The sequence below is a fragment of the Gadus morhua genome, chromosome 16 (genome assembly GCF_902167405.1).
Source record: "Gadus morhua chromosome 16, gadMor3.0, whole genome shotgun sequence".
Lineage (NCBI taxonomy): Eukaryota > Metazoa > Chordata > Actinopteri > Gadiformes > Gadidae > Gadus > Gadus morhua.
In genome coordinates this window covers 19,710,948-19,738,447 of record NC_044063.1, presented here as the reverse complement: position 1 = coordinate 19,738,447, position 27,500 = coordinate 19,710,948, and the positions used below count along the sequence as shown (strand labels likewise).

Sequence of the window (27,500 nt, the reverse complement as noted above, 5' to 3'; positions counted from 1 at the left end):
ACAAATCCACGGTGTCCGCGAGACACGGCGGCTTAATATGACATTTGAGATCCTTTTTACAGGAGTTTTTTTATTTCCCGGCGGTTTCCAACAGTTAGCATTGTAGCCGTGTCTGTGTAAGTGCTGCGTGTGAGAACGTGTGGGTGGAGGCAGGGGGGGGGGGGGGGGGGGGGTTCAGCTAACGATACAGAGTGACGATCCCCGGCACGGCGACACACAGCTGTAGAGCAGCGGAGAGGCGCCCGGGATATGTCTGCCGTATATAATAAGGCAGGGGGAGACAGACCAGTCAAACCACAAAACACACACGCGCCCACCACACTGCCACGCTGTGACAGGCCCCTTTCAAGGGACTGTGTACAAAGTCTGGAACATTCGCAATGTGCACATGTGAACACGGATGGATGTTAGACTTGTGTGCACGCACACACACACACACACACACACACACACACACACACACACACACACACACACACACACACACACACACACACACACACACACACACACACACACACACACAGACATGTTGGTTACACATGCACATGCTGGATACACACACACACTCACACACTCAAACAGCCCTGCATACACGCACACACACACAAACACACCCAGACACATACACACACCCCTGCATACACCCACACACACACACACACACACACACACATGCTGGTTACACACACACACACACACACACACACACACACACACACACACACACACACACACACACACACACACACACACACACACACACACACACACACACACACACACACACACACACACACGGGGACTACAATTACATATGCCAACCATTTGCATAGCAGCCCACGGTTTGAGTGGGTGTAGCCACTAGCAGCATCCGGAGCACTTCTAATGAATACCTCTCGTCTGAACGTAGACGCTCTCCTCACTATTGGCCAAGGGGGTGTCAGGCGAGGGGCCGCCAAGCTTGTCATGACCGCTTTGATGCTAAGTGTCTCCTGTTCAAGGGCACCTCCACACTGCTTGGCAAGAGGAGCTGCTGGGGGGATCGATCAGGCGACCAAGTGATTGCCAGACGATCCCCCCCCCTATGTCTTTTTTCTATGCATTCTACATACACACACACACACACACTCACACACACACCTCCCCCACTGTGGAAGTTAATCTGTTGGCTTAATCTCTGGTTCCAGGGCTGATGAAGCAAACACCTGGGCTCAATCTCTCTCTCTCTCTCGCTCTCTCTCTCTCTCTCTCTCTCTCTCTCTCTCTCTCTCTCTCTCTCTCTCTCTCTCTCTCTCTCTCTCTCTCTCTCTCTCTCTCTCTCTCTCTCTCTCTCTCTCTCTCTCTCTCTCTCTCTCTCTCTCTCTCTCTCTCTCTCTCTCTCTCTCTCTCTCGGCCATCACAAATGGGTAATCCAGGTGTGATTGTTGCAGTCAACAAGTGTGTGTGTGTGTGTGTGTGTGTGTGTGTGTGTGTGTGTGTGTGTGTGTGTGTGTGTGTGTGTGTGTGTGTGTGCGCGTGTGTGTGTGTATGTGTGTGTGTGTGTGTGTGTGTGTGTGTGTGTGTGTGTGTGTGTGTGTGCGCGTGTGTGTGTGTATGTGTGTGTGTGTGTGTGTGTTTGTGTGTGTGTGTGTGTGTGTGATGGTGATGGTGACCCTAGTGCTACAATGTAGATGTAGCCCAAACACATGCCCATGTACACGGCCCTTCTTTGCGTGTGTGTTTCTCCATGTCGAGGATGGAGGATGTGTCTCGGGGGTCCGGTGTCTGAACGTCGGCGTACCTTTGGAGTGCTCCCACACGATGGTGGGCCGGGGGTAGCCTTCAGCGGAGCAGTTCAGAGTCACCGTCTTCCCGTAGATCCCATCTTGGTCTTCAGGCTGAACCACAAACTGTGGGGGAACTGGAGCATTCACACACACACACACACACACACACACACACACACACACACACACACACACACACACACACACACACACACACACACACACACACACACACACACACACACACACACACACACACCACAAAATCCTCAATCAATAGCTTTCAAACCATCCCAGCGGACTAGAGTCATGCAAACGCACAAGACCCCCCCCCCCCCCCGCCCCCCCGGTCCCCCCACTCGGCCCTCCTAGCTCTGCACACCCGCCCACCCACCTCTGACGATCAGCTGGCTCTGGTGCTCCACCACGGCCGCCTCGTTGCGGGCGATGCAGGTGTAGTTGCCGTTGTGGTCGGGCGTGAGGTTGGAGATGCGCAGGGAGCTGGTGAAGTCGATGTTGTCCACGGTGACGCCCAGGCTGACGGGGATGGGCCGGCCGTCCTTCTGCCACGTGATGTCCAGGGGCTGGTCGCCAGACATCACCACGCAAGGGATGAACACCCGCTGGCCAATAGTGAAGCGCTGGAACTCAAAGGGCTGGATGTAGGGGGGCACTGGGGGGACGGAGAGGGAGGGAGGGAGAGAGAGAGAGAGAGAGAGAGAGAGAGAGAGAGAGAGAGAGAGAGAGAGAGAGAGAGAGAGAGAGAGAGAGAGGGAGAGGGAGAGGGAGAGAGAGAGTTTTCAGTTTTAAAACATCTATTTATTTACATATTTGAACAAAAGCAAAATACAGACAACAACAACAAAAAACTAAACAAAAAGGATTCCTTCACTGTCCAAAACACCCTTAAACATGTCCCAATCTCTCAGAGAGAGAGACAGACAGACAGACAGAGAGACAGACAGACAGACAGACAGACAGACAGACAGACAGACAGACAGACAGACAGACAGACAGACAGACAGACAGACAGACAGACAGACAGACAGACAGACCGAAATGAGGATGAGAGAGAAATTATGGAGAGAGAGAAAAATGATGAACAAGAGAAGGAGAGAGATAGAGAGAGAGGTAAATTATGAAGAAGGAGAAAGAGTGAGAGACAGAGAGACAAAGAGTCAGGGTGACCGACAGAAAGAGTTGTTCCTCTTGGCATTTTGTGTATACCGGCTACTGCATTCTTCGCCGCCCCAAAGTGGCCCTGAAACCAATATATCCTAGTGTCTATATATATAGCTAGGGGGCGCTACAGGAACTACAACATATCCTGTTTATATGTATAGCTAGGGGTTGCTACAATATATCCTGTCTATAACTAATATATACATATCTACAGGAGCTACAATATATCCAGTCTATAACTAGTATATGTATAGCTACAGGAGCTACAATATATTTATATCAAAAATATGAATAGCTAGGGGGCGCTACAATCTAACCTGTCCATATCTAATATATGTATAGCTACGGGGCGCTATGTTGCTACGTAGCGCTGAGCGGTTATTAATATTTGTATGACTTTGTGTGCATAATCACCTCGGCCCTTTGGTGGCCTCAAGATAACTCAGACGGACCCCCAGTGTGTGGTTCTCCCTGGGGGGGGGGGGGGGGGGGGGGGGGGGGGGGGGGGGCGAACTGTGGCCATCATTACAAGTCTCTGTCTCTCTCTCTGGCTCACTCTCTCTCTCTCTCTCTCTTCTCTGTTTGAGGGTCCAGCGATTTTCCAAATCAAAACCAAATGAACGGCCCTTTATAGCTGCTTATTTAATTCACAACAAAGTGGGCGTAATGGACTCCTGGGAGAGCTCCGACAGACACTCCACACCAGTGTTCAAGCAGGAGCCCAGCATATTAAATAATGCGCTTGCATGACTACCGCTGCTGGGAAGTGTTACTTTATATTATCTCCCTCTGCTCTCCCGCTCGCTCTCAGCAACCTGGCCAACGCTGCCCACCACCCAACAGGGCCCAAGGGCCCCCACTCTATCACATACTGTAACATAGGACCCCCACCCAACAGGGCCCAAGGGCCCCCACTTTCACATACTGTAACAGAGGACCCCCACCCAACAGGGCCCAAGGACCCCCACTCTATCACATACTGTAGCAGAGGACCCCCACCCAACAGGGCCCAAGGGCCCCCACTCTATCACATACTGTAACAGAGGACCCCCACCCAACAGGGCCCAAGGGCCCCCACTCTATCACATACTGTAGCAGAGGACCCCCACCCAACAGGGCCCAAGGGCCCCCACTCTATCACATACTGTAACAGAGGACCCCCACCCAACAGGGCCCAAGGGCCCCCACACTATGACATACTGTAGCAGAGGACCCCCACCCAACAGGGCCCAAGGGCCCCCACACTATGACATACTGTAGCAGAGGACCCCCACCCAACAGAGCCCAAGGGCCCCCACTTTCACATACTGTAGCAGAGGACCCTCACCCAACAGGGCCCAAGGGCCCCCACTCTATCACATACTGTAGCAGAGGACCCCCACCCAACAGGGCCCAAGGGCCCCCACTCTATCACATACTGTAGCAGAGGACCTCCACCCAACAGGGCCCAAGGGCCCCCACACTATGACATACTGTAGCAGAGGACCCCCACCCAACAGAGCCCAAGGGCCCCCACTCTATCACATACTGTAGCAGAGGATCCCCACCCAACAGGGTTACACCATTCAAAAATTGATGTATTGTCCATAGGATATCTATGTATGGGTGTGAAAACACTTTACATTGCAGATGTCACACAAAGGGATTGGTCATTGTATGAAAATGCAATGGCTATTCGTTTTACTATTGAATAATTAAAGGGACTCTTACCTTTGTTGCATTTTTACACTTTTTTTGGATAAGGTTAAATTGGTATTAATAAGGTAATAACACTCTAATATGCAAGACAGACCAACCAGGAGTAAAAACAAACAATTATTTTACTCTCATAATATTTAGTGAAAACTTCAACCAATAAAATTCTTCGGACCGAATGACCTTATTGGCCGACAGACCTGTCTGTTTGCTGCATGGATATATAAGGTTTTCCGTCTGCTTCTTGTGGCGCATTCGGGCCCGCGTCATCAAGGCGCGTCCTCAACTAGAGGGTTTGTTTTGATTCCATGGCAGTAGCGAGTAGCGACCGTAGCGACTGACGATGGCAGACCAAAGTGGTCCACGGCGTACTGAAACTGCACCATTCAGTCCGATTAGGGGACTCATCTCGGACTCAGACTCACAGAGTTACCCTCCTCTGGAGCCTCAGGAAGACCTCCAGACTGTTGGCCACCAACTGCACCATTCAGTCCGACAAGGGGACCCGATTCGGCCTCAGAAGCCAAGTGGTCCCGCTCCCCTGGATGATTCTCAGGACCTCCAGACCGTTGGCAACCAACCGCACCACTCAGTCCGATTAGGGGACCCGTTTCGGACTCAGACGCGAAGTTGTCCCGCTACTCTGGAGCTCCGGGAAGACCTCCAGACCGTTGGCACCCAACCGCACCACTCAGTCCGATTACGGGACACATTTCGGACTCAGACGCGACGTTGTCCCGCTACTCTGGAGCTACAGGAAGACCTCCAGACCGTTGGCACCCAACCGCACCATTCAGTCCGATTAGGGGACCCATTTCGGCCTCAGACGCTACGTTGTCCCGCTACTCTGTTTGTAATGCTCATACACCTTTCTTATACTCAGTGGGACCACTGTCCTTCAACATGGGGCCTCAAAACGGTATCACACGAAGCCCATAAAATTACAGTGAGCCACCTGCTAAATTTCTTGTTTACTAGACCCCTGGTAGATATTATGACCCCTGGGAGTCTAAACATAACCCATGGGAGTCTAAACATAACCCATGGGAGTCTAGAACTTTTGTACTGTAGCGACCCTGGGACAGTTAAATAGTTTGTGTGTTATGTGTTACATAATATTTCGTTGTCCGCTATGCCAGTTGTTCTATGTGCATGTATTGTAATGTTCTTCTTGTCAATCAGCGTGGGGGCGAATCATTAGGTCAGCTGGGGGAGGGCCTTGGAAGAACAGGAGGGTGGGGGCCTGCACGCGAGTGAGACCGTGTTGGGGGTTGCCGGGGTAACCGGGGTTTGTTTTGTGTCGGTTTTCTGCCGTTGGTTACAATGTTACGGGTTTCAGTGACCTGGTTTTGGTTCATTAAAACTACCTTCAACTACTAATGACTCGACATCATTATGTCACCGGCGAGGTCGTTACAGTACTCTAAAAAATAACGCTTAGTTTTGTACTCTAAAAAATAACGCTTAGGGGGTGGGGCATTGGAGGAAGGCGGGATGATTTGAATGTGCTGTAATTCTCAAATGCAACAAAGGTGTGAGTCCCTTTAAGCCGAGGCTTTTATCCTAGGCGACTCACATTCAATTCTGATAGCGGTTGCAAAGGGGAAAGTAGGGGGTATTAAGGCATCTTTTTGTGAAGAGGTAGCCTATGGACTTTGGGGAGAGAACCCAGAACCACCGTAGTCACTACATTATCCTGGTCCCCATTTTGTTTTTGTCTTTCAGTGTGACAGACCGTTAACAGCCATTAAACCCCGTCAGCCAATCAGGACTCACCTCTCACACGGAGGTGGACGCTCTGGGAGTCCATCTTGTTGGGCTGCACCATGACCTTGCAGTTGTACTCCCCAGCGTCCACCTGCTGCACGTTGGACAGCTTCAGCGTGCCGTTGTTCTCGAAGGCCCTCTGGCGGTGGTTGAAGGGCAGCAGCGCAGAGTTCTTGTACCACTTGATGGAGTAGTAGGGGTAGCCAATCACGCGGCAGTGCACAAAGGCGTCCCGCCCTGCGATGGCTGTGATGTTCTTCATTGGTCGGATGCTGGCACGGCCTGGAAAACGTGACAGAGAGGGAGAAGGAACTCTCTATAAACATAATTCCAGGGAGGAGGTGTAGAAAAACGCTGAATAACAATAAAAATATCAATATGTGTTAACACTTTACAATAACGTCCATTAATTAACATTAGTTATTGCAGTTATAAACATATGTTCATTAAGACTGAACTAATGATCTAGTAATCATTTGCTAATGGTGTTCATGTTTTCCATGATAATTAAGTTTATGGCTAACAATGGTATTAATGTGTTCATTATTTAATAACCCACCAATCCTAACCCCGATGCTAATGCTATATAATAATGGTATTACAGCATTACCAAATTGTCTATGTGCATCAAGGGAATTTCTCCCACATTATATGTTCAACTACACAGTGTCCACACACATGCTCATGTTGACCTCTGAACAGGAGGCTGCGAAGAAAAAAGTTATGCATAGAATTGTTTGATGTAAAAGATTTAAAATAATTCATCCTCTACATTCTTACAGTTCATCTATAAAGAAAGAATTGAATATATATATTTTATCCTTATATGGGAGGCAATATATACATAAAACATAATGTTTTAATCTTGTTATAATGTTTTATCTTTCAGGTTCTAAAACCATCACTACTCATGTAAATACACATCCACACTTCCATACATTCACACTAGATAGACAAACAGGTAAACAAAGAGACATTTATTTTTGAATACACATATGTTCCTCTGGGCCATTCAGTAAGCAGTCTACTTAAACTCCTTTTCCTGATACGTGTGTATGTGCTGCAAACCAGAATAAGGGCATGAGGAAAAGTTACAGCAGCACAGATACCAGAGGAACTCAGAGATCAAGAAAGCACTCCATTATTTTACATTTAGTTTGCTAAACTTGTGAAACCAGTGTAGGCGAGCTGGTCAATGGTGTTAATAAAATATGACCAAGGGTACTAGAGATTGCCAGGAAACCAAGGTTGACATTAGTCTAGTTAGTGTAAAAGATTGAGGAGTAAAAATATATCGATAGAGGAAGATAGAGGAAGAAAAAGCCGAAGGTCAGAGCAGGACAAGAGAAAGACTTAAAGGGGACATATTATGGCTAATCACACTCACACCTGGTGGTATAATATGTACCCTTTAACCATTCAGACTAACATAAGCAGAGAAAAATAATGTAATAATAAATAGGAAATAAACAGCATGCAACTTATCTTGCACACAGATCAAGGCTAAGCAAAAGCCAAGATGAACAGACACACAGCCAATCAGTGAAAAAAACATGACAGACAGGACAGCGCCACCAACAGGTAGACAGACAGGTATACATAGAACAGACAGGACAGTAGTTCAAAAAGAAAGACAGACAGACAGATAGGATGGTACTTTTGACAGACAGACAGACAGACAGACAGACAGACAGACAGACAGACAGACAGACAGCACACCAGACAGACACACACACACACACATACGGACCCTCAAACAGGACAGACACTCACACCAACGCATCCGAATACACGGCAACATCAACAACAACTTGGTTATTTGTGTGTATGTGTGTGTGTGTGTGTGTGTGTGTGTGTGTGTGTGCGTGTGCGAGTGTATAACAATAAAAAAAAGAGTGTTTTGCGGAGGAGCTGATTTGACAAGCACCTCTTACGTTTATGCGAGCCTGGTGGTGCACGGCCCCGGCGGAGTTGGCGCACGCGCAGCGGTACAGCCCGCCGTCCTGCACCTGCGTGTGCGTGACGTTCAGCTGGCTGACCACGTGGCCCTCGTGGGTCTCGTAGTGGCCCAGGTGGTGGTGGCCGTCCTTGATGACGGGGTCGTCGTCCAGCGACCAGGTGCAGCTGGGCGGTGGCGTGCCCTTCACGTTGCAGGCCAGGAAGACGGGCTCGCTGGGGTTAACCACCTTCTCGCTGAACGACGCCAGGATCTTGGGCGTGCCGTCTGTCACGGGACGAGCGAGGGGCGGGAGCGAGGGGCGGGAGAGAGGGAGAGAGGGAGAGAGGGAGAGAGGGAGAGAGGGAGAGAGGGAGAGAGAGGATTATTAAGGTGTGTGTGTGTCGGTACTTTTTGCACACCAAAGCTGCTGTGGGCAAGACAAACACAATCCTTCTACATTCGTGCACTGTGTGCTTTGTCCATTGTTAAAACAATGTGTTTTGATTGTTTCGATACATTTTTAATTTCGGGGTCACAATGCCCCCGAAATTACAATACAATACAACAGCGAAATTCACGTTCTGTGTGGGTTCAATAGCTATTTTTATAGTCTGATTTGTTAGAAAGGCCAAGCCATCCGTCAGCTGTTTAGTGAGGGACATTTGTGGTTTGCAGTTTTACTGCAGCTGCCTGTGCATGAGACAATTCGTACTTAGGTAAGCTGTAGGTTAGCTACGGACATTGGGGCGCTGTCCACTATCCTACTCTCCTCCCTGGGGCATTTGCTTGGTTTCTTTGGTTACAGCTTCCCTTGTAGAAGACCCTTCACCCTGCACCTCCAGGTACACTGCCCCCCTCCCCCAGCCAGACGCTCTGAGCTTTACAGTGGGAGAAGTATATTAGGTGGCAGTGGGTGTATGTGCCTCTTTTACACAATGCGAGCTCTAGGAAGTTGGTCATTATGCCGCACATAATGAAGCTGTTGCAGCCTCAAGTGTAAAAGGTCCTGCACTCTTCACTGGCCCAATCAGATTAGAGATGAAAGTGGTGTACAATAAACAGCTCGTATTCAAGTGCATTGCTTAATCTCAATAGCTGGGATGTGATGGCAGTTTGCAGAAAGAGTTCAGCTCATCCCGCACAGTGCTCATGTATTTCTGTAGCGGGTTTGTTTCCAGAGGAAAAACAATTAACCACGGGGCGCCTATTTCGTCTTTGAGCAATCAAACCCACGTTACCTTTAGAAACAAACAACCGGGTAAACAAGCACTTGTCTTCTCCGTCTGCTGCATTTGACACTTGCAAGAGGCATCTGCACTAACATTTCAGATTTTCTTTTTTTGCAGTGGCCCTGAATGTTGTATGTTTGGGACGTGTGCGTGTGTGTGTGTGTGTGTGTGTGTGTGTGTGTGTGTGTGTGCGTGTGCGTGTGCGTGTGTGTGTGTGTGTGTGTGTGTGTGTGTGTGTGTGTGTGTGTGTGTGTGTGTGTGCGGTTGTGTCTGTCTTCTGTGGCTCTCTGATACCCTAGATCTGCTCCACGTGATTATAGATGATCAATATCCTTTGTTTTAAAGCGCTCTGGCCACGGGAGCCAGTTGCCCCAGCAACGGCACCAAGGTAAGTGTTGGGAAGCATGTTGGTGTGTGCGGATGTGTGTGTTTGTGTGTGCCTGTGTGTGTGTGTGAGTGTGTGCATGCATTTGTGTGTGTGCTCGCATGAGTGTGTGTGCATGTTTAAAAGCATGTGTGTGTTTGTGTTTGTTATAGTATGTGTGTGTGCATGCCTGCGTGCGTGCATGTGCTTGTGTGTAATTATGTGTGTTTTATGCTTTAAATCTGGACTGATTTTCCTAATGGGAGCCTATTGTGCAGAAAGGCACAACAGGCTCTCATTAACACACAAGCCCGCTTATCGATTTACTGAGCCTCCAAATCTGATTCTGCACAGTCACTGTGCGCCCACACACACACACACACACACACACACACACACACACACACACACACACACACACACACACACACACACACACACACACACACACACACACACACACAACACACACACACACACACACACACACACACACACACACACACACACACACACACACACACACACACACCATTAGCCAATGTCTCACCTTCAAGGATGACCTGCACAAAGTCCTGGGCGGACATCTTGCCCCTGCGGGCGAAACACTGGTAGGCCCCGCCGTCGCTCTTGGCCATGCCCTCCATGATGAGGTTCTCGTGGTTGATGCCCGTGATGCGCACGTTGTTGCCAGGGTAGATGATCTCCCCGTTGCGGTACCAGGACAGCTCGTACTCGTCCGAGCCGCTCACGGTGCAGGACAGGGACACTTTGCTGCCCACGCTGCCCTTCACCTTGCGGGGGCTGATGACGGCCTTCAGGGGCTCTGAGGACGGACCCCCCGGGGACATGATGGTTATCACCATGGGACGTCTTTGAGGGCGTTTTACAGAGATGCAGAGATACGGGGATTGTGTGCTCAGGGTGCTTTTGTCTTGGATTAGAGGATGGTAATATGTGTGAGGTAAAAAGCATTACAGTGTCTCTAGGATTGCATTTTTAGCACTGGATCGAAGGCTCATTCGGGCTCAGTCAGTATTCAAACTTTTTCTTTTATTACATGCTATGCACAGAATTTGATTGTGATCACATGCTGATGAACAGAAGTTGGCCATCTGTTTATGCTGCATCTTCTACACGCTGAGCCTCTGGACGTCTACCTGACAGTGGGTGGATTTCAGCGAGAGATGGATGGGGAGTAGGAACGCAATGGAAACTGAACACTGTATAACAGACTACATCTGCATCAACTCAAAACAATTTGCAAACACGAATATCTGATTGGCCCCCAAAAATATATATTCTTTACACCTGGTTTAATGTCTCAGACACCTGGTAATTACAAGAGGCAAAACCTTTATATATTGATATAAATATATATATATATTTCATTCCAGGCATCTATTTTGAAAACTCTTTAACCCATGGGCCGTCAAAACATCATAGCAGTATCATAGTAAAGAGATCCCTTCAAATTGGCTTTAGTGACCGTACGTTCAGGACTTCAAATTGGCTTTAGTGACCGTACGTTCAGGACGGAGAAGAAACCCAGGCCAACGGACGACAGGACATGGAGCAAAGAGGAGCGGCTCCAACATGCTACGAGACCCACAAGTGCGCTTACCCATCGTGCCACCCTAAAGAGACCACCGGGAGACACGATCCAAAAACCAAACCAAACAAAAAGCCCCGCAGCACCAGAGACTCACGTTTGACCACCAGGTGTCCCATGACCTCGGCGTTGCCGTAGGTGTTCCACACCTCGCACACGTATGTGCCAGAGTCGCTGGGCTGGGAGCTCTCGATCAGCAGGCCCATGATGGTCTGGCGGAATCGGCTATCGGGCTCCAGGGGGCTGTTGTCCTTCAGCCAGCGGTGCTTAGGCGGAGGGAAGCCCGACGCCTTGCAGGGCAGCTCCACCCGCTGGTTGATCATGACCTCGCGCCGGTCGAAGCCATCCAGGATGCCCGGCTCGGCATTGTTGGGGTCTGGGGGGGGGGGGGGGCGGTGGTGGAGGAGGACGCAGAGACTTGGATTGTCATGTGTTAACCGTCACCCCTTAATTCATTCGTTTGGATGTTAGTGATGTGTGTTTTTGTGTGTGAGTGTGCGTGTGTGTTTGTGTGTAAACGCATGTGTGTGTGTGTGTGTGTGTGTGTGTGTGTGTGTGTGTGTGTGTGTGTGTGTGTGTGTGTGTGTGTGTGTGTGAGTGTGTGTGTGTGTGTTTGATGCCAATCAAATTATTTATAGTAGAAACGAATGGCGGCCACACATCCATGTTAAGGCATCAAGTTAACAAGTTCACGTTTAGATTTCATCAAGCGGCATGCCTTCAATGTACCTCATAGTCCGTAAAATCATCCTGTTAACATTTATTCTAGTCCTTTGACGGAGATTTATACGAGGCAAACTACATAACTCATAACTTTCCTGTCATTGGACTGGGCACCAGCTTGCACCAGAAATTGCACGCACACCATGGACTCACAACCTGGGCCCTGACAGACTGCCCTGAGGTATCCCGCTCTGAGCCGGGCACTCACCGGACACGATGAGGCGCGCGCTGTTGCTCTGCCGCGTCTCGCCCGTGTAGCGGTGGCGCGTGGTGCAGCGGTAGTTGTTCAGCCCATCCTCGGGCAGCACGTCCAAGATGTACAAGGCTCCCGTGGAGGTGATGAGATGTCTTTGCCCTGCGAGGAGGAGAAGGAGGAGGACGGGGAGAGAGAGAGTGAAAAGAAAACAGAGAAGCCAATGTGAATTCAACGTTGGGTCGTCAGATGTGTTCGGAAGCACCATGTCACTGATCGCAAAAGCATATTGCGATCAGTGTGTTAATGATTAATATGCGAATGATGATGTGACGGTTTGATGGAGCGTAGATTTATGAAGGGAAAACGCCACAAGTGTGTCCATCATTGTTTCACCTTTCTGTCCAAAATCTTTTTCTAAGCCTTAAAACCCTCGTTCGTATTCCCTAGTCCCTCTCGTCTCCGTAGAGTGAAGCCACCCCAACAGCTCCCGCCTCCCTTACCAGGAGAGCCAATCCCTCTTCGGCGCTGTCACAGTCGTTTCAGCGTGAGGGGTAATATTATGTTAATTCCGCAGATCAAACCGGGTCGAGTGGGCTTGTCAACATCCATAAGGGAGGAAACCTGCCTGCCCTGCCATCACATGCATGCCAACCGTCCCCCGAGAGCGGATTGATGTCAAAACTGATCGAAAAAGCAATTTACAGGAGATTGTCTTTGCTGCGTAGCACTGGTGGCGCCGGCGGCGGCGGAGGTGGAGCGGGCTAACGGCGGAGGCGGCTCAGCACACGTTTAGGCTGGAAAGCGACGCATTGGTCCCGTCCCTAACCCCGGGCGGCACGCCCCGGACGCCAGGAAGAAGGGAGGGATGGGGCCGTGGCGTTCTGCGGTGATGGTGCCGAGTGGAACGCAGTGCAGGGCTGCTGGAATGCGCTTTGAATGGGTCGTGATCAGATTCAATGGACGAGATGTTTTATTTGACAAACAACAGCGTCAATCTCCTTGTAGCTATTCTCCGCTCATTGTGGACTGTCGTTTATTTTTATATATTCCCAGAGATCTATGCTGGTGAGGAGGAATTCTGTGGAAGAATATCCTGCTTATCCGGTCATTATCTGCAACAAAATGCTGAAGGCACCATCAATTCTGCGGAGAAAAAAAAAGCATATGTACTGCTTCATCACGTATAGTGAGAGAAACCCTCAGAGCATACAGTTCATTTCTATGTTGACAATAACTAGTAACCCGCATGAGATAAATGTCTCGCCTTTTAGATGCAGAAATCTCTTTATTACTTCAAGGACCACATTTCAATTGTCGACGTTTCAAATTTCTCCTCCCACCAGCTAAATAAATATCTGAACGGTATAAAGATTTAATTTCTAAATTAATATGAACAGATTTTTTCTTGGAAAAACAAAGGAATGTCTACCAGCTTTTAAATACCAGCACAGCTCAGACTAATTGAATCAGATCGGAAATAGCCTAAACAGTCTAAATAGAGTATTTTTCAAATGTCAGGTCCTTCTACTAATTCATACGACAAAACCACCGGCGCTATTTAATATTCCACTTGAGACTAATGCATATTAAAATGAGGCCTAATGCGCTCACATTTGCTATGCATGTTTTATGTTTATACATGCAAAGAAGAGAAATCCACCTTGAGGTTAAGTAAACAGAGGCGAAATGCAGATCGAGGCAGAAATTGCACCGCTTTTGTAAGCATTGACCTAGATAGAACAGACAACAGGTTCCCTGGGTTTGATGTCCTGAAGGCCCTTCACTGTTTTACATTCACCGCTCTGAGACAGGCAACCAGCACAGGGAATCCATAACAACAGGGAGGAAGAGGCACCCAACATGTATACCCTTGTGTGTGTGTGTGTGTGTGTGTGTGTGTGTGTGTGTGTGTGTGTGTGTGTGTGTGTGTGTGTGTGTGTGTGTGTGTGTGTGTGTGTGTGTGTGTGTGTGTGTGTGTGTGTGTGTGTGTGTGTGTGTGTGTGTGTGTGTGTGTGTGTCTCTACATGCAGAAAGGCCAAGCTTGGCTGCATAATAAGGATCATAATATGAATGGGTTTATCTGGTAGGTATATTGAAGCTTTGTGACGCTGGCCTGTCAATGGTGACATGTTTTTATTTTTTGAAGAATTATGAAATAGGATGGATCATTCAGATGTATTATATACAGTATTTTTCAATGAATAGTGTGTATGTTTTATTATTAATAGCATAGTAAAATTGTGGAGTGGAAGAAAAATCTGCAAAGAATTGCAAATGTGTCGTCGAGCATTGAAGAATGCATGAATCAATATAGTATTTTGAGCTACAAAGAGCAAAACAATGGTAGAAAAAATATTTGAAATAGATCAAAATCTTAAATATAACAAACACACAGAAAACCAATACATCTCCACTTAAAGCACAAACTCTGGGCTGTGCTTTAAAGCTGTCCATCTCAAACGGCCTCTCTCTCTCTGTCTCTTTCTCTCCCTCTCCTTTCCCTCCTCCCCTTTAGCCTCTCCATTTTGATTCTGTACTGGTCCTCTAAAATCTCGCTGTGGAATCCATCTTGAGCAAGACAAAATGGTATTTCTCTCCAGCCGCTGCAAGCTATTGCAATTTTCTCTGCGAGTACCTCTGTGCTCCTCCACTGCCTTTTAAGACGTCAGAGCCCAGTTATTGTGTTATGACAGAATGAAGTGCAGGCAGAAGGGGGGGAGGGGGGGTTGCTACACAGGGAGGGAGGGGGGGGGGGGGGATCAAAACGAAAGCTATTGTATTGAAATGTGCTGTATTGTCTTCCTTTACCTCTCTCTTTCCCTTTCTCCCTCTCATCCTCTTCTGTTTTTTTACCCTCAGCCTCTCCATCTCTCACAACACATTTCACCCACCTAAGCCATTATTTCGAGTCCATTATATATTTTATACAATATGTTACCCTACGTTTTTATATTTAGCATACCTGCTCCCAAACCACAATACAATCCAGTTGAGACAGTCTGAATAGGCATCCTGTATGAATTAGCTTTAGTGCAAATGATCCAAATAAGGCAACTATTTAAACCACTAGGCCTGCCCAGTGGTGCCTTTCACAAATGCAACGCAGAGGGAGAATTATCTTGTTGTCAGATCGCGTAGACCACTTCTTTCTCCCACACTCATTCAACGGCACCGCCTGGGGTGTGTGTGTGTGTGTGTGTGCGTGTGTGTGTGTGTGTGTGTGTGTGTGTGTGTGTGTGTGTGTGTGTGTGTGTGTGTGTGTGTGTGTGTGTGTGTGTATCTGTGTGTGTGTGTGTGTGTGGGGGGGGGGGGGTTTGAAAAAGTGCCCTGCACTGCCAGACACACTTTATCTAATCATCGCCACTTTGCCCGAGACAGAATCTAATACCTCCAGTGGACTCTTACGCCCGGCGCGCTAAATAAGATTAGACGTATAGATGAGCTACTGTCACATCATTCTTGCCGTTAAAAAAAAAAAGTGCAGGGGAGCTAGTGTATTTATATCATTTAAATGGGAGGCGGAGTAGTTGTTTAGGTGCTTAAACAGTGCATAACTGCACCACCACATTAGCATGTGTTGGGATGAAATTGAGTGATGGGAAATAGCAACTGTGTACAGCAGGTGCAGATCTGCATGAGGGGGCGAGGTAAGTCAAGCCCACAGCAGATGGCGCTGTGGTGCGGATAAAAATACAGCACTATCGCAATACAGTATCTAGCATAACACGGCATAGTATGTACTCAATTCTCACATCTGTATTAGTATTGTAAATGAACGTCGGGCAATTTGTCTTTGTGTTGATTCGAATTCCGACTCTGAGCTAATTTCAGGGTCTGGTGCAGTGGGCCCTTCAAGGTTGAAAAATAGACATTTCCCACAAAGATGCAGCAAACATACCCGATGTGTGTGGTTCTAGATTCTAATTTAGATATATCAGGGTGATGCAATGTTGATGTAATGTAAAGTTCATTTTCAATCACAACCTTTTGCGGTGTCGCAAAAAAAACCCAAACTTGTCGACACCAAGCATGAAAGAAGTGGTGTATTGTCTTAAAAGCACAACAGTGGAGGGTCTGTGGATGTTGCTCACTGCAGGGAGGTGTGTGGGTGTGTGGGGAGGGGGGTAAGGAAGGAGGCAAGGTGGAGTGAAGGTGGATATAGCACACGATGTCTCAGACGGAGCCAGGCCCAGTTCTAGAGGGGTCACCGGAGACGAGGGGATGAGATGCCGTGAAGGATGTTCTTACTTGTCTGGCCCACTGCAAACCCAACTCTCAGGGAGTACAGCCGTCGTCACATAATAGGTTATAGTCACCATTATTGTTATGGTTAGAGACGAATAGCCGTCTGGTGGAAACCCAGTACCCAGCACAGGTAAAAATGACGTCTGTTGCGTTACACAATTTAGTGACTTGAATGAAGAGAGAGCGCAGTGCGATTTGCATGTGTGCTTCGTTCGTACTCCAACGATTCCAGAACTTCCTCTATCTACGCCTACTATGTATCATGGTATACATATAGATACGGATATGTACTTAGATGTATGCATATGTGCATTTATTTACACAGCTGCATCGGGAAACTGCCCCTAAATCTGCCAATTACATGTAGGTTATGTCTCCCCATCATCTAAACAATCACCAGCAATATCATCATCATCTGCCTCCTCTTCGTCATCACCATCTGCATCTTCACAATCAACTGCAATAGCATCGTCACCTTCACACTCATCATCATAATCACTACCACTGCCACACTCATCATCATCATCACCACCACCACCGCCATGCTCATCATCATCATCATCATCACGACCACCACTGCCATGCTCATCATCGTCCTCATCCTCAAAGCCTTCCTATCTGAGCACCTGCTCTGAGCATTAAGTAAGTGGTGGAATACAAGCAAAGCACAGAGCTGCCATTGAGGTCCTGGTGAAGAAGGGATCTTTGGTTCAGAGGCAGATCTGGCATGTGCTGTCGAATACTAACAGAGTCTCTGTTTCTTCTTTGCCCTCAAACAGCCCTGTGTTCTTGTCTGGCTCATTCTCCTTCCTCCAAATCTCTCTCTCTCTCTCTCTCTCTCTCTCTCTCTCTCTCTCTCTCTCTCTCTCTCTCTCTCTCTCTCTCTCTCTCTCTCTCTCTCTCTCTCTCTCTCTCTCTCTCTCTCTCTCTCTCTCTCTCTCTCTCTCTCTCTCTCTCTCTCTCTCTCTCTCTCTCTCTCTCTCTCTCTCTCTCTCTCTCTCTCTCTGTCTCTCGCTCTCGTGTGTGGCCCTGAATACTGAATACGATAGGCTGGCAGTTTCAGAGCTCTGCAATCTGCAGAGATCCTGCGGCCCTGAGCCCCCACTGCCACCAACTCCACCTCTTTCACCATCGCCCCCACCACCATCACCACCTCCTCCGCCAAAACCTCTACCACTTCTAACACTAATGATACCAAACCTACATCCACCACTACCACCTCCACCACCACCACCACTACCATTACCACCTCTACCACCACCAGCATCTCCCACCACTACTACCACAACCTCTACCTCTACCACCACCCTGACTACCTCTACCACCACCATAGCAACTGGTAAAAAAAAACCTAATGAGGCTCTTCAGTAGCCAAATAGCTCCTACTCTGCATCTTTGTTCCCTTTCAGCCAGGACAAGACAGTGGTTCAATTTGGACCAACAGGCCCGAGCCGTTTGAAGCGGTTAAAATATATATCCCCCAAGAGATCTAAGTATACATCATTGATAAGTCATTAAACATTTGTTTATGAACAAATGCAGAATATGGACACTACTGCAAAATATATTTTGAAATGCCACATGCGAGTGACATGTGGCATACTCCCCCCCCCCCCCACCCCCTTAATGTAAATTAAAGATGACTTTTCATTTATCATTAATCATTCAGTGTGCGCCGCAATCCATGCAAAAAAATGTCCAGCTGTCATGAGATGAACTATTCATATTTAATAAACAATTGTACAAGTAAAGGATGTCCTCTTAATAAATCATGGCTCCCCGTGACTCCAGACAGCTTGCCCGCGCTCTGATCCTGCTTGGACTAACACAGCAGTCCGACGCTGGGATTCACTCACTGCAACTATTCATATACGTTATTGTTTCTGTATATTATATTCAACATTATATATATATATATGTATGTGAACATCAATACGTTACATATTAATGAATAATATTCCATTTGATTTAACCGGGATTATTCATTATCATTCGGGATTACTCATTTACAATAACGGCCCATAGGCCAAACTAGAAACACTCAGGGAATGGACAAACCGATTAAAAGAGAGACAACACACTCCAGACGTTACAACACAGCAAAGTATCTAAAATGGCCATGTGTTGCCATGACCACCAGGCACATCCAGCTACTGATGGGACCCTTAATGTTACCATGGTTATATTGGAGCTCGTCCCCAGTGGGGACCCGGGTGGCTTTGTGTGACCTTCATGCCTTTGCCCCTCCGCGTGACAAGGAAGGAAGACACACACACTTCAGTTAAAGTCACGCTCTCCCCATCTCACTCCTCCCTAACAACCACCCCCCCTCCATCTCAAAGTCATCTGCCTCCTCGCTCCATGCTGCTGGTGATCGATTGCTTTATTGTTTTCAGGCGAGACAGGAGCAGAGGATGGGGGCTGCGTGGGGGGGTGGGTGGCGTGCTGGGGAGGGGGGGTGCCGGACAGTTTCATTGCGGGAGTGTCAGAAAATGACAAAACATGATGTGACCCCTTCGCAGCCACCGTCCTTTAAGATGAAACCCTGGATTTGAGTCAACAGGAAGTCAACAGGAAGACAGAGTTGACTTCCCTATTTACAGGAGACACAGCACGTGCGAATACAGGTTATATTAACAATCAGGGCCGTCGGTAGGTAGCAGACTATGTAGGGAAAACATCTATAGACATTTAAGAGCAGAATACAAACAGACAATCGTGTCCACTGGCATACATACAGTTGAGAAAGACTAGATTGCCGTGAACAGGAGAAAAATATACAACAAAAAGGTTACGCATTGCAATGCTAACGTTATGAAGACGATGAGTTCAAAGAGATATGCTTCCTCAGTGTATTGCCAAGGAGGGCTAAACACGCAGCATGCATGTGAGGAACGAATGGCGTGACCATCAATTATACATCGATGTACACCGGCTCACTGGCCATGGCTGCCGACGCAGGTATAGGGATACACATGTTCTAGCATTCATAGATTCATCTAAAAGGGCAGACAAACTCACTCGCTCTCTGTTGCTCTATCTCTCTATCGCCCTCCTGCAATATCGCTCGACTCCCCTGTGCTCTCTCTCTCTCGCTCTCTCTCTCTCTCTCTCTGACACACAAGCGCAGTCGCCCACACACAAACTGCTGAAGAGAAGATTTGGGTCTCCAAGGTTAAAGAGTCTAAGGTTCCGCTGTAGTCTTTGATGAGGCAAGCATTTCAGTAATCTCTCCTGCAAAGAACGGTCATTAAAAAACATGTTGCTAAGGTCTACGCATTGCAATCACTAATCTTAGGACAACAGCATACAAACAGCACAAGGACCATACATAGGAGCAGTTTGTCTTTCAGCACTGAGAGGACATTCAGCACAGTCCCAAAAAATAAATACAAGATTGCTCATGCAGTCTCGGAGACCTTTTCTTAAATCTTTTCTTAACCCAATATATGGTGCATTTAGATGCCGTCTTAATGTTTAATGTACGTTATGAGGCGCAAATGACCAACTGGATAAAGGTTAGCGTTGTAATGCGATCATTGGCACCTGCGTCCAACTAACTTCCCCGATGGAACGGGTTATGGCTACATGCAGAACCAAAAACAAGACAATGCTATAACGAAGCCCGAGTAGATATCGAAAAGGCACAATATGTGTTAATCGTTTAAAAAATAGCCTAGTCTCAAAGATTAGGTTTCAAACCCATCAACCAACTGTCTATCTTCTCAACAAGGCTGAGAAGATGAGGAGAACAGATGCTAGCCATTACTTGAAGTCATGGTTTCAAGATGTTTTTTTTTTTCTGAAGATGTTAGACCAAATTACTGATTGGCTGTTCAGCTTAAGCGAATCAGTGCGTTAGAAGAGGAAAGGAAGTGAGCCAAGCAGCAAACGACTTCATCAAGAGGGCATGCACAAAAGACTCATTATCCACTTCATCTCATCCTATTATTCATCATGTTCACATATTTTCCATTTGAAGTGGCTATATTACGAAACCATCTGAGCGACAGTGGTGTGTAATGGTAGACAAACGTTGTTGTGTTTCAACCGCAGTCCTTGGTCTGCCGGTGTCCCTTTTGGAATGACGAATACAGTCTACCACCCCCTGCTGGGAGGGAGTGTAATTTTTCTCTCACACAGGCGCAGAACGTACGTGTTTGTTTTCTGTTAGCTGTAGTCTTTGCAATTTTTTCGAGTGTAACATATCGGCCAAGACACAGGCAACAAGAGGCAACGCAATGTATCATCCCGACTAGCTATGTGAGGTCGAATTGGTGTGTCAGTTGATTTTGGTATGTTTGACGTATGTGGTGACTGTGCATGACATACGTACCCTTTTCCACAAAATGTAAAGGCACATAAAATTGGACCTATTCTATGCGTCCATAAGGTTTATTGCAAACTTTAGCACTGTGTGTTTGGGCTCCATATTGGCACAACGATATCCACAAATAAGCAGCAATAATGAGTAAATTAATCTAGCTTTCCTTTCTATGCACTATTCTGGATAATATACACTGGTTGCTGATTTGTGTGCATCTGTGTGTGTGGGGGGTGGTGTGTGTGTGTGTGTGTGTGTGTGTGTGTGAATGCAGAGCAGCCTCCCGTCATAACCTAATTATTGCAGCAGCTTAACAACAGCAATTAGCACATTTCCATCAGACTACACCAATTTGTGAGTTCCATTCCCCAGCATCCAGAGGGGAGAGCGAGAGTAAGAGAGAGAGAGACAGAAAAAGCTGAGATGAGCTACTGGCAAAGTTAATTCTGTATCAATATTGCTGTGGGAAATTGTTTATGGTAATTGTGGTTATTGTAGAACTGGGTTAAAGCTTTTATTAATCTTAAAATTTCAGAGGGAGTTTGCGGCCCATGTTTACAGACTCCTCGCTCTTTGGAGTCGCTGAATGTTTGTCTAAATCCCGAATGAAATAACTACCTAGGTTGAATTAAAACACTTTAATCAAGTTAATTATTTTCGCTACACTAGAGTTATTCTCACCACTGCTCTCACCTCATATTGCTAAGTGTTTTGTAGATTGGCATGTGATTACTCAGTAATAATTCCAAAAATATATATATAAATGTACACATATATAAGTTTATCAAGTGGGAACAAATGAATGTCCCAGCCTTGCGTCTTTCATGGGCAGCGTCCGGTCCTTGACACGCGCCCGTAGACAATACATGGAAACAAAACATCCGAGAACACCGTTGCTCATCTTTTATACGCACTCACTTATTCCACACTGTTGAAGGACATCAGCCGCATCATCTCAGCCAACAGAAATACCAACCAGGGCCCCCAAGCCCAACCCCCTCTATCCTGTCTTTATTCAGCACTACGACACTGCAGGATATTGTATACATATATAAACATAGCTACAGTATATACATTCACACACACAAACATATACACACACACACACACACACACACACACACACACACACACACACACACACACACACACACACACACACACACACACACACACACACACATACACACACATACATACATACATACATACATACATACATACATACATACATGCATGCATGCATGCATGCATGCATGCATGCATGCATACATACATACATACATACATACATACATACATACATACATACATACATACATACATACATACATACATACATACACACGTCACCCACTCCTCCAACTCACCCACCTCACCCATCTCATCTCACCCACCCCTCCCCTCCCCTCCTCCCCCGCCTCCCCTCCTCCCCCCACCTCACCCAGGGAGCCGCATGACGCTGGGAGTGATGGGCCGGCACATGAGACTGGACAGTGGGACGTGGGCCCTGGTTTTTAATAGGGTTCTGTTCCCAGTAATTACGCTGACACAATTTGATCAGCGCGGGGCTAAGCATCTTCATCTGAGGCAGATCGGAGGGGGGGGGGGGGGGGGGTTGGGGGGGGGAATTAACGCTGATGTAATAAGTACAATTTGTCACGATTAAGACGGAGGTGTTGACGGGCGGCGGCGTTGTCAGGGCAACTGATGGCTCTCCCCGGCGCGACGCTACAGTATTGCGGTGCATGAGGAATCAAACCAGAAAGAATCCACGACAGCGACAGGGTTCTTGAAGCCGGTCCGCACGGCCGAGAGCATAGGCACCATGACACGCTGTGACAGAACGTACGGAAAACACATGTTCCCGCATGTGCCAAAAAACGCAGCCAGTAGACAGACACGTGTCACGTCTGTGAATTATGTGAGGGTTGCCCATGGTTACTTAGGTACATGCAGATGCGGGATGGAAGAAACGTGAAGCCACCCACGCGGTAATGGCACCCACGACTCGAGGTTTGCCTGTGGACGTGTGTGTGTGTGTGTGTGTGTGTGTGTGTGTGTGTGTGTGTGTGTGTGTGTGTGTGTGTGTGTGTGTGTGTGTGTGTGTGTGTGTGTGTGTGTGTGTGTGTGTGTGTGTGTGTGTGTGTGTGTGTACAAACTACAGTAATTAAGAGTCACTGCTCTCTGCTTTCAGACGTCCTGCTTTTACACTGGTGGAGGGGCCCCCTGTTCACAATAGTTCACATTCTTTCACACACGCACACGCATGCACACACACACACACACACACACGCGCACACACACGTACGCCAGCAACCCAGACCCAGCAAGTCCTCCCACAGCCGCAACAATAGCATCGATCTGTTCACGCACCCTGGGCTCAGATATCTCCAGTATCAAGCTGCAGGTCAATTGCTTTCAACAGACAACACAATCTCTTACACAATCTTCCATTATTTTCTAATCCATGTCAGCAAAATACGGTGACGGAAAATAGCACAGCAGCAAGGGGGCACATACTGCTCCTGAAAAGTGGGATAAATACCCTGGTGGATCCTTAGCAGCCAATGGGCACGCACCGGCTCAGAACAATTCTACCACTGTAGGATCGCCTTTCACAATAAGAGTATCCTGGGTGTTCTCCGTTAGCCCATATGTGTATGCGAACACCACTGTTCAGCAGGATTGGGTACCCTAATGTAAAGAGTTGTGTGAGCAGTGAAGCGAGCGGTGAAACAGCGGGTCACCCATGGCGATGACCGTTGTGGAAGGAGGCTGGCTTCGGTGTAGGGGTTGGCCGTCCGTAGCGTTTCTGCCTGACTCAGTAACAACAGCCGCATTAGCTGAAAGATGTAAATCTATCAGTCAATTGTATTCCGGAGAAAAGGCAAAGCTATCAGAAGTATTGACAGGGTATTATAAATTATGCAGCGATTGGATAATATACTGCTATCGATGACTGCTCTTTCAAGGCATTTGGGAAAGGTCAGCAAATATGCCATGCTGCCGCAATCATAACCGTTAATGGCGACGCAGAGCCCAGCCCGCTGAACGTGTGCTGCAGGACCACTTTCACATTGCATGTTTACAGTTGCTTCACCTGTATTTAAACGGTTGGAGTGCAGTTCTTTTTCATACATTTTTCTTTTCTTTTTCCTATATTTTTCTTCTTTTTTTTTTTTAGGCTTTTCCATATCAGTTTGGAGATAAATTGTTTAAATTATGAAATCAATATGGAAAAGCAAAACCTTAAACTGTATGTATGTATGTATCTATATATATTTTTATACATCTATATATATATATATATATATATATATATATATACATATATATATATATATATATATATATATATATATATATATATATATATAAACCACCCCCCCTAGTTGGTGGACTAGTAGCACTGGTGGTGCTAGCTGCCCGTCGAGGTGTGTTCCCTACGGTAGGTGGAGAGATCCCTCAACAACACACCGGGGAAAAAAATAAATAAACAACAACAACAACATGCGCCTGAAGCTAATTCCGTCCGGCGCTACGGTAATGACTTGAAATAACCTGTACGACTGCATATGCCACCTCTGTCAGATAGCGCCCGCGGCTAAGCTGTCATGACTGTGATTCCGGGTTGAAGCGCAGCAAGCGAGCAACATCAACATCAACAACAACAACAACAACAAAAACAACAGCAGCAGCGGCAGCAGTAGCAGCAGAGGCAGTAGCAACACACCACCGACTCCATTTCAAAACACAGCCCCCCGTCGCTCCTCGCAGAGACATGACTCAATGGAGCATGTGAAGGGAGCAAAGACCTACTCCTGTAGCTTGCACACACATGCATACGTGTACGCACGCACGCACACGCACACGCACACACACACACACACACACACACACACACACACACACACACACACACACACACACACACACACACACACACACACACACACCACACAAACACGAAACCATCACAAAGACACACACACACACACACACAGGCAGACTTTATGACTCTAACTCTCTCACTAACCTCTCTGTGACCTGCTCTGCAAGGAAAATTAGGCCCTGGGAAGGGTTGTGTGTGTGTGTGTTTGTGTGTGTGTGTGTGTGTGTGTGTGTGTGTGTGTGTGTGTGTGTGTGTGTGTGTGTGTGTGTGTGTGTGTGTGTGTGTGTGTGTGTGTGTGTGTGTGTGTAAACGTGCATCCCTAGACGTATATCAGCAAGTGCATCGCCCCTTGTTCTAATCTGTCTGTCTGCCTGGCCTGTCCCCCCATCTGTCTGCAACCCCATCCTCCAACAGCAACCCATCCTACGGCTCAACATCCCGCTGAACGGGTGCAAACCGGACTCATCAGCTGGAGCTTGACCGGATGGATTTTGCTGTCATTGTACCTTTACTTGCCCTGGGAATTCAGATGTCCGCCGAGCGAATCAGCAACTTCTCCCTCTCTCTCCCCCTCCTCCCCTCCCTTATAATGTATGGCTGATGGCATCATTACTCTGAATAACGACGGCGTCTGCTCTGTCGTGAGGATTGTTCCCCAGTGTATAGTGTTCCTGCGCCTCAATGTCAGCCACTCTCGCGTCGGAACGGGTCGGCCTCGCTCTCTCCACTGCTCTCCTCCTCCTCCTCCTCCTCCTCCTCTTCTACCGCTGCTGTTACTGCGACTGCTGCCTTTTTTTCTTCTTCTTCTGTATAAATATTGATGTTATTTGCTGTGAACTCGGCCAGACTTTGTAGTGTCCATTTTGCTCAAGGAAGGCTCGGCGGAAGCAGTGCTTTTGTAATGTTAAAATGGAGGTGGGATGGCGGGGGGCGGGTGTCGGAGGTGTCTTTGTGCCCTAAGGAACGGCCCGGGGTTGTGTCGCTGTGTCGGCTGACGTCAGAGATGCACATTTATTCAGAGAGATTTTTATTAAAGTACAACTCCCCCCAAAAAAAATGACGTATCTCAGCCACACTTTCTGAAGTCAGGTGCACATCAGGGACGAGGACACGCACGCACACACAACACATAAACACACACACACACACACACACACACACACACACACACACACACACACACACACACACACACACACACACACACACACCGTCTCAGCCCTCTTAGAAGTATAATTAACGATGAAACGCTGATAAGGGGGCCTTGCGAAGGAACAAAAAAAAGAGAAACAGTCACTAAAGATTCCTGTCATGTCATGTGGCTGTCAGCGGGGTGACATAAAACCCGGTGACGTCTGACATTAAACCAAAGGTCGCCAGCCTTCCTCCTCCCGCCCTGGCTCTCAGCCATGAAAGAGATACACAGAGTCGTCCAATGACACGAGGGGAAGACGCGTGGGGGGGAGGCAATACACTGCCGTTCTGCCTGTGTCAGGTGTGACATAATCACCTGTGGCGACCCAAATCTGGATTGGGAGGCTTTGGACTTGGCTTTGGATTAGTTAACGTGTTTTTATTATGATGCGCTTTGCGGTCAGGAACATGCAAGGTTTTTTTTATGACTGGTGAAGGATTTTACCGACGGCTGATATCGGTGGACGCATGGACTGTGTTCGTAGGCACGGGTTCCAGGGAAGACTTCTGTTATGATGACAGTCCCAGTCAGATGCTACGCATGAACACACACGCCCACACACTATACATACCCGCCTGAGAGTCTGTTATGTGCAGTTTGCAGTTTGTGTGTGTGTGTGTGTGTGTGTGTGTGTGTGTGTGTGTGTGTGTGTGTGTGTGTGTGTGTGTGTGTGTGTGTGTGTGTGTGTGTGTGTGTGTGTGTGCGTGGGTTTCCTTAATCTCTTCCAATTAATACTTTTAATTTCCTTTCTCTATCACCACTTACTAGTTTCCATTCACCTTTGCCCTCCCCTTTCTGGCATTCTGATGTGTTTAGACTGTCTTTGTTCCTTGTATACGGTCTTCGGGCCCCCTCTCTCTATATACATCTCTCACTCTCGCTCTCTTTCTGCTCGTTCCTCCTCTCTTGCCCTCCCACCAGTCTGAGGGATGATCTTCTTTCTGGCTCTTGATCCTCTGAACCCATCTCGCATTCTGTCTGAGTCTCCATCTCTGGCATCTCCTTGTCATCCTCTCTCTCTCTCTCTCTCTCTCTCTCTCTCTCTCTCTCTCTCTCTCTCTCTCTCTCTCTCTCTCTCTCTCTCTCTCTCTCTCTCTCTCTCTCTCTCTCTCTCTCTCTCTCTCTCCTCTCTCCATTTCTTACTTACTTTTTGTGCCTTTGCATCCGATGCCCACCCTCTCCCCCCCTCCCCCCCCCCCCCCCCCCTCTCGCTCCTCTATCCCTGTGCACCTCCCCTTCATCTTTCTTCATCTCCACTTCCTCTGCCTTCCTCCAAAGCAAACAACCTCTCCTTGTCCGTGGATCCTCTCCCCTCTCCCGGACAAAAGACTCTGCTCCCCCTCCGCGTCCGTGCCTCCCCGGCAG

At 47.7% G+C, this 27,500-nt stretch overlaps 1 protein-coding gene across 2 annotated transcripts in view; it reads right to left on the bottom strand.

The window, feature by feature from the left end:
• Positions 1-27,500, bottom strand: part of dscamb (Down syndrome cell adhesion molecule b) — a 131,835-nt gene that overhangs the window by 45,519 nt on the left and 58,816 nt on the right. Inside the window, exons 4-10 of one of the 2 annotated variants that reach the window (XM_030381857.1) lie at positions 12,489-12,635; positions 11,655-11,933; positions 10,496-10,771; positions 8,341-8,637; positions 6,423-6,695; positions 2,164-2,442; positions 1,784-1,903 (exon numbers count right to left, since the gene is read on the bottom strand). In XM_030381857.1, the coding sequence (XP_030237717.1) occupies positions 1,784-1,903; positions 2,164-2,442; positions 6,423-6,695; positions 8,341-8,637; positions 10,496-10,771; positions 11,655-11,933; positions 12,489-12,635 (1,671 nt within the window). Of the gene's footprint in view, positions 1-1,783; positions 1,904-2,163; positions 2,443-6,422; positions 6,696-8,340; positions 8,638-10,495; positions 10,772-11,654; positions 11,934-12,488; positions 12,636-27,500 lie in introns of those variants that run through there. The other variant, XM_030381858.1, reaches the window with a different exon arrangement.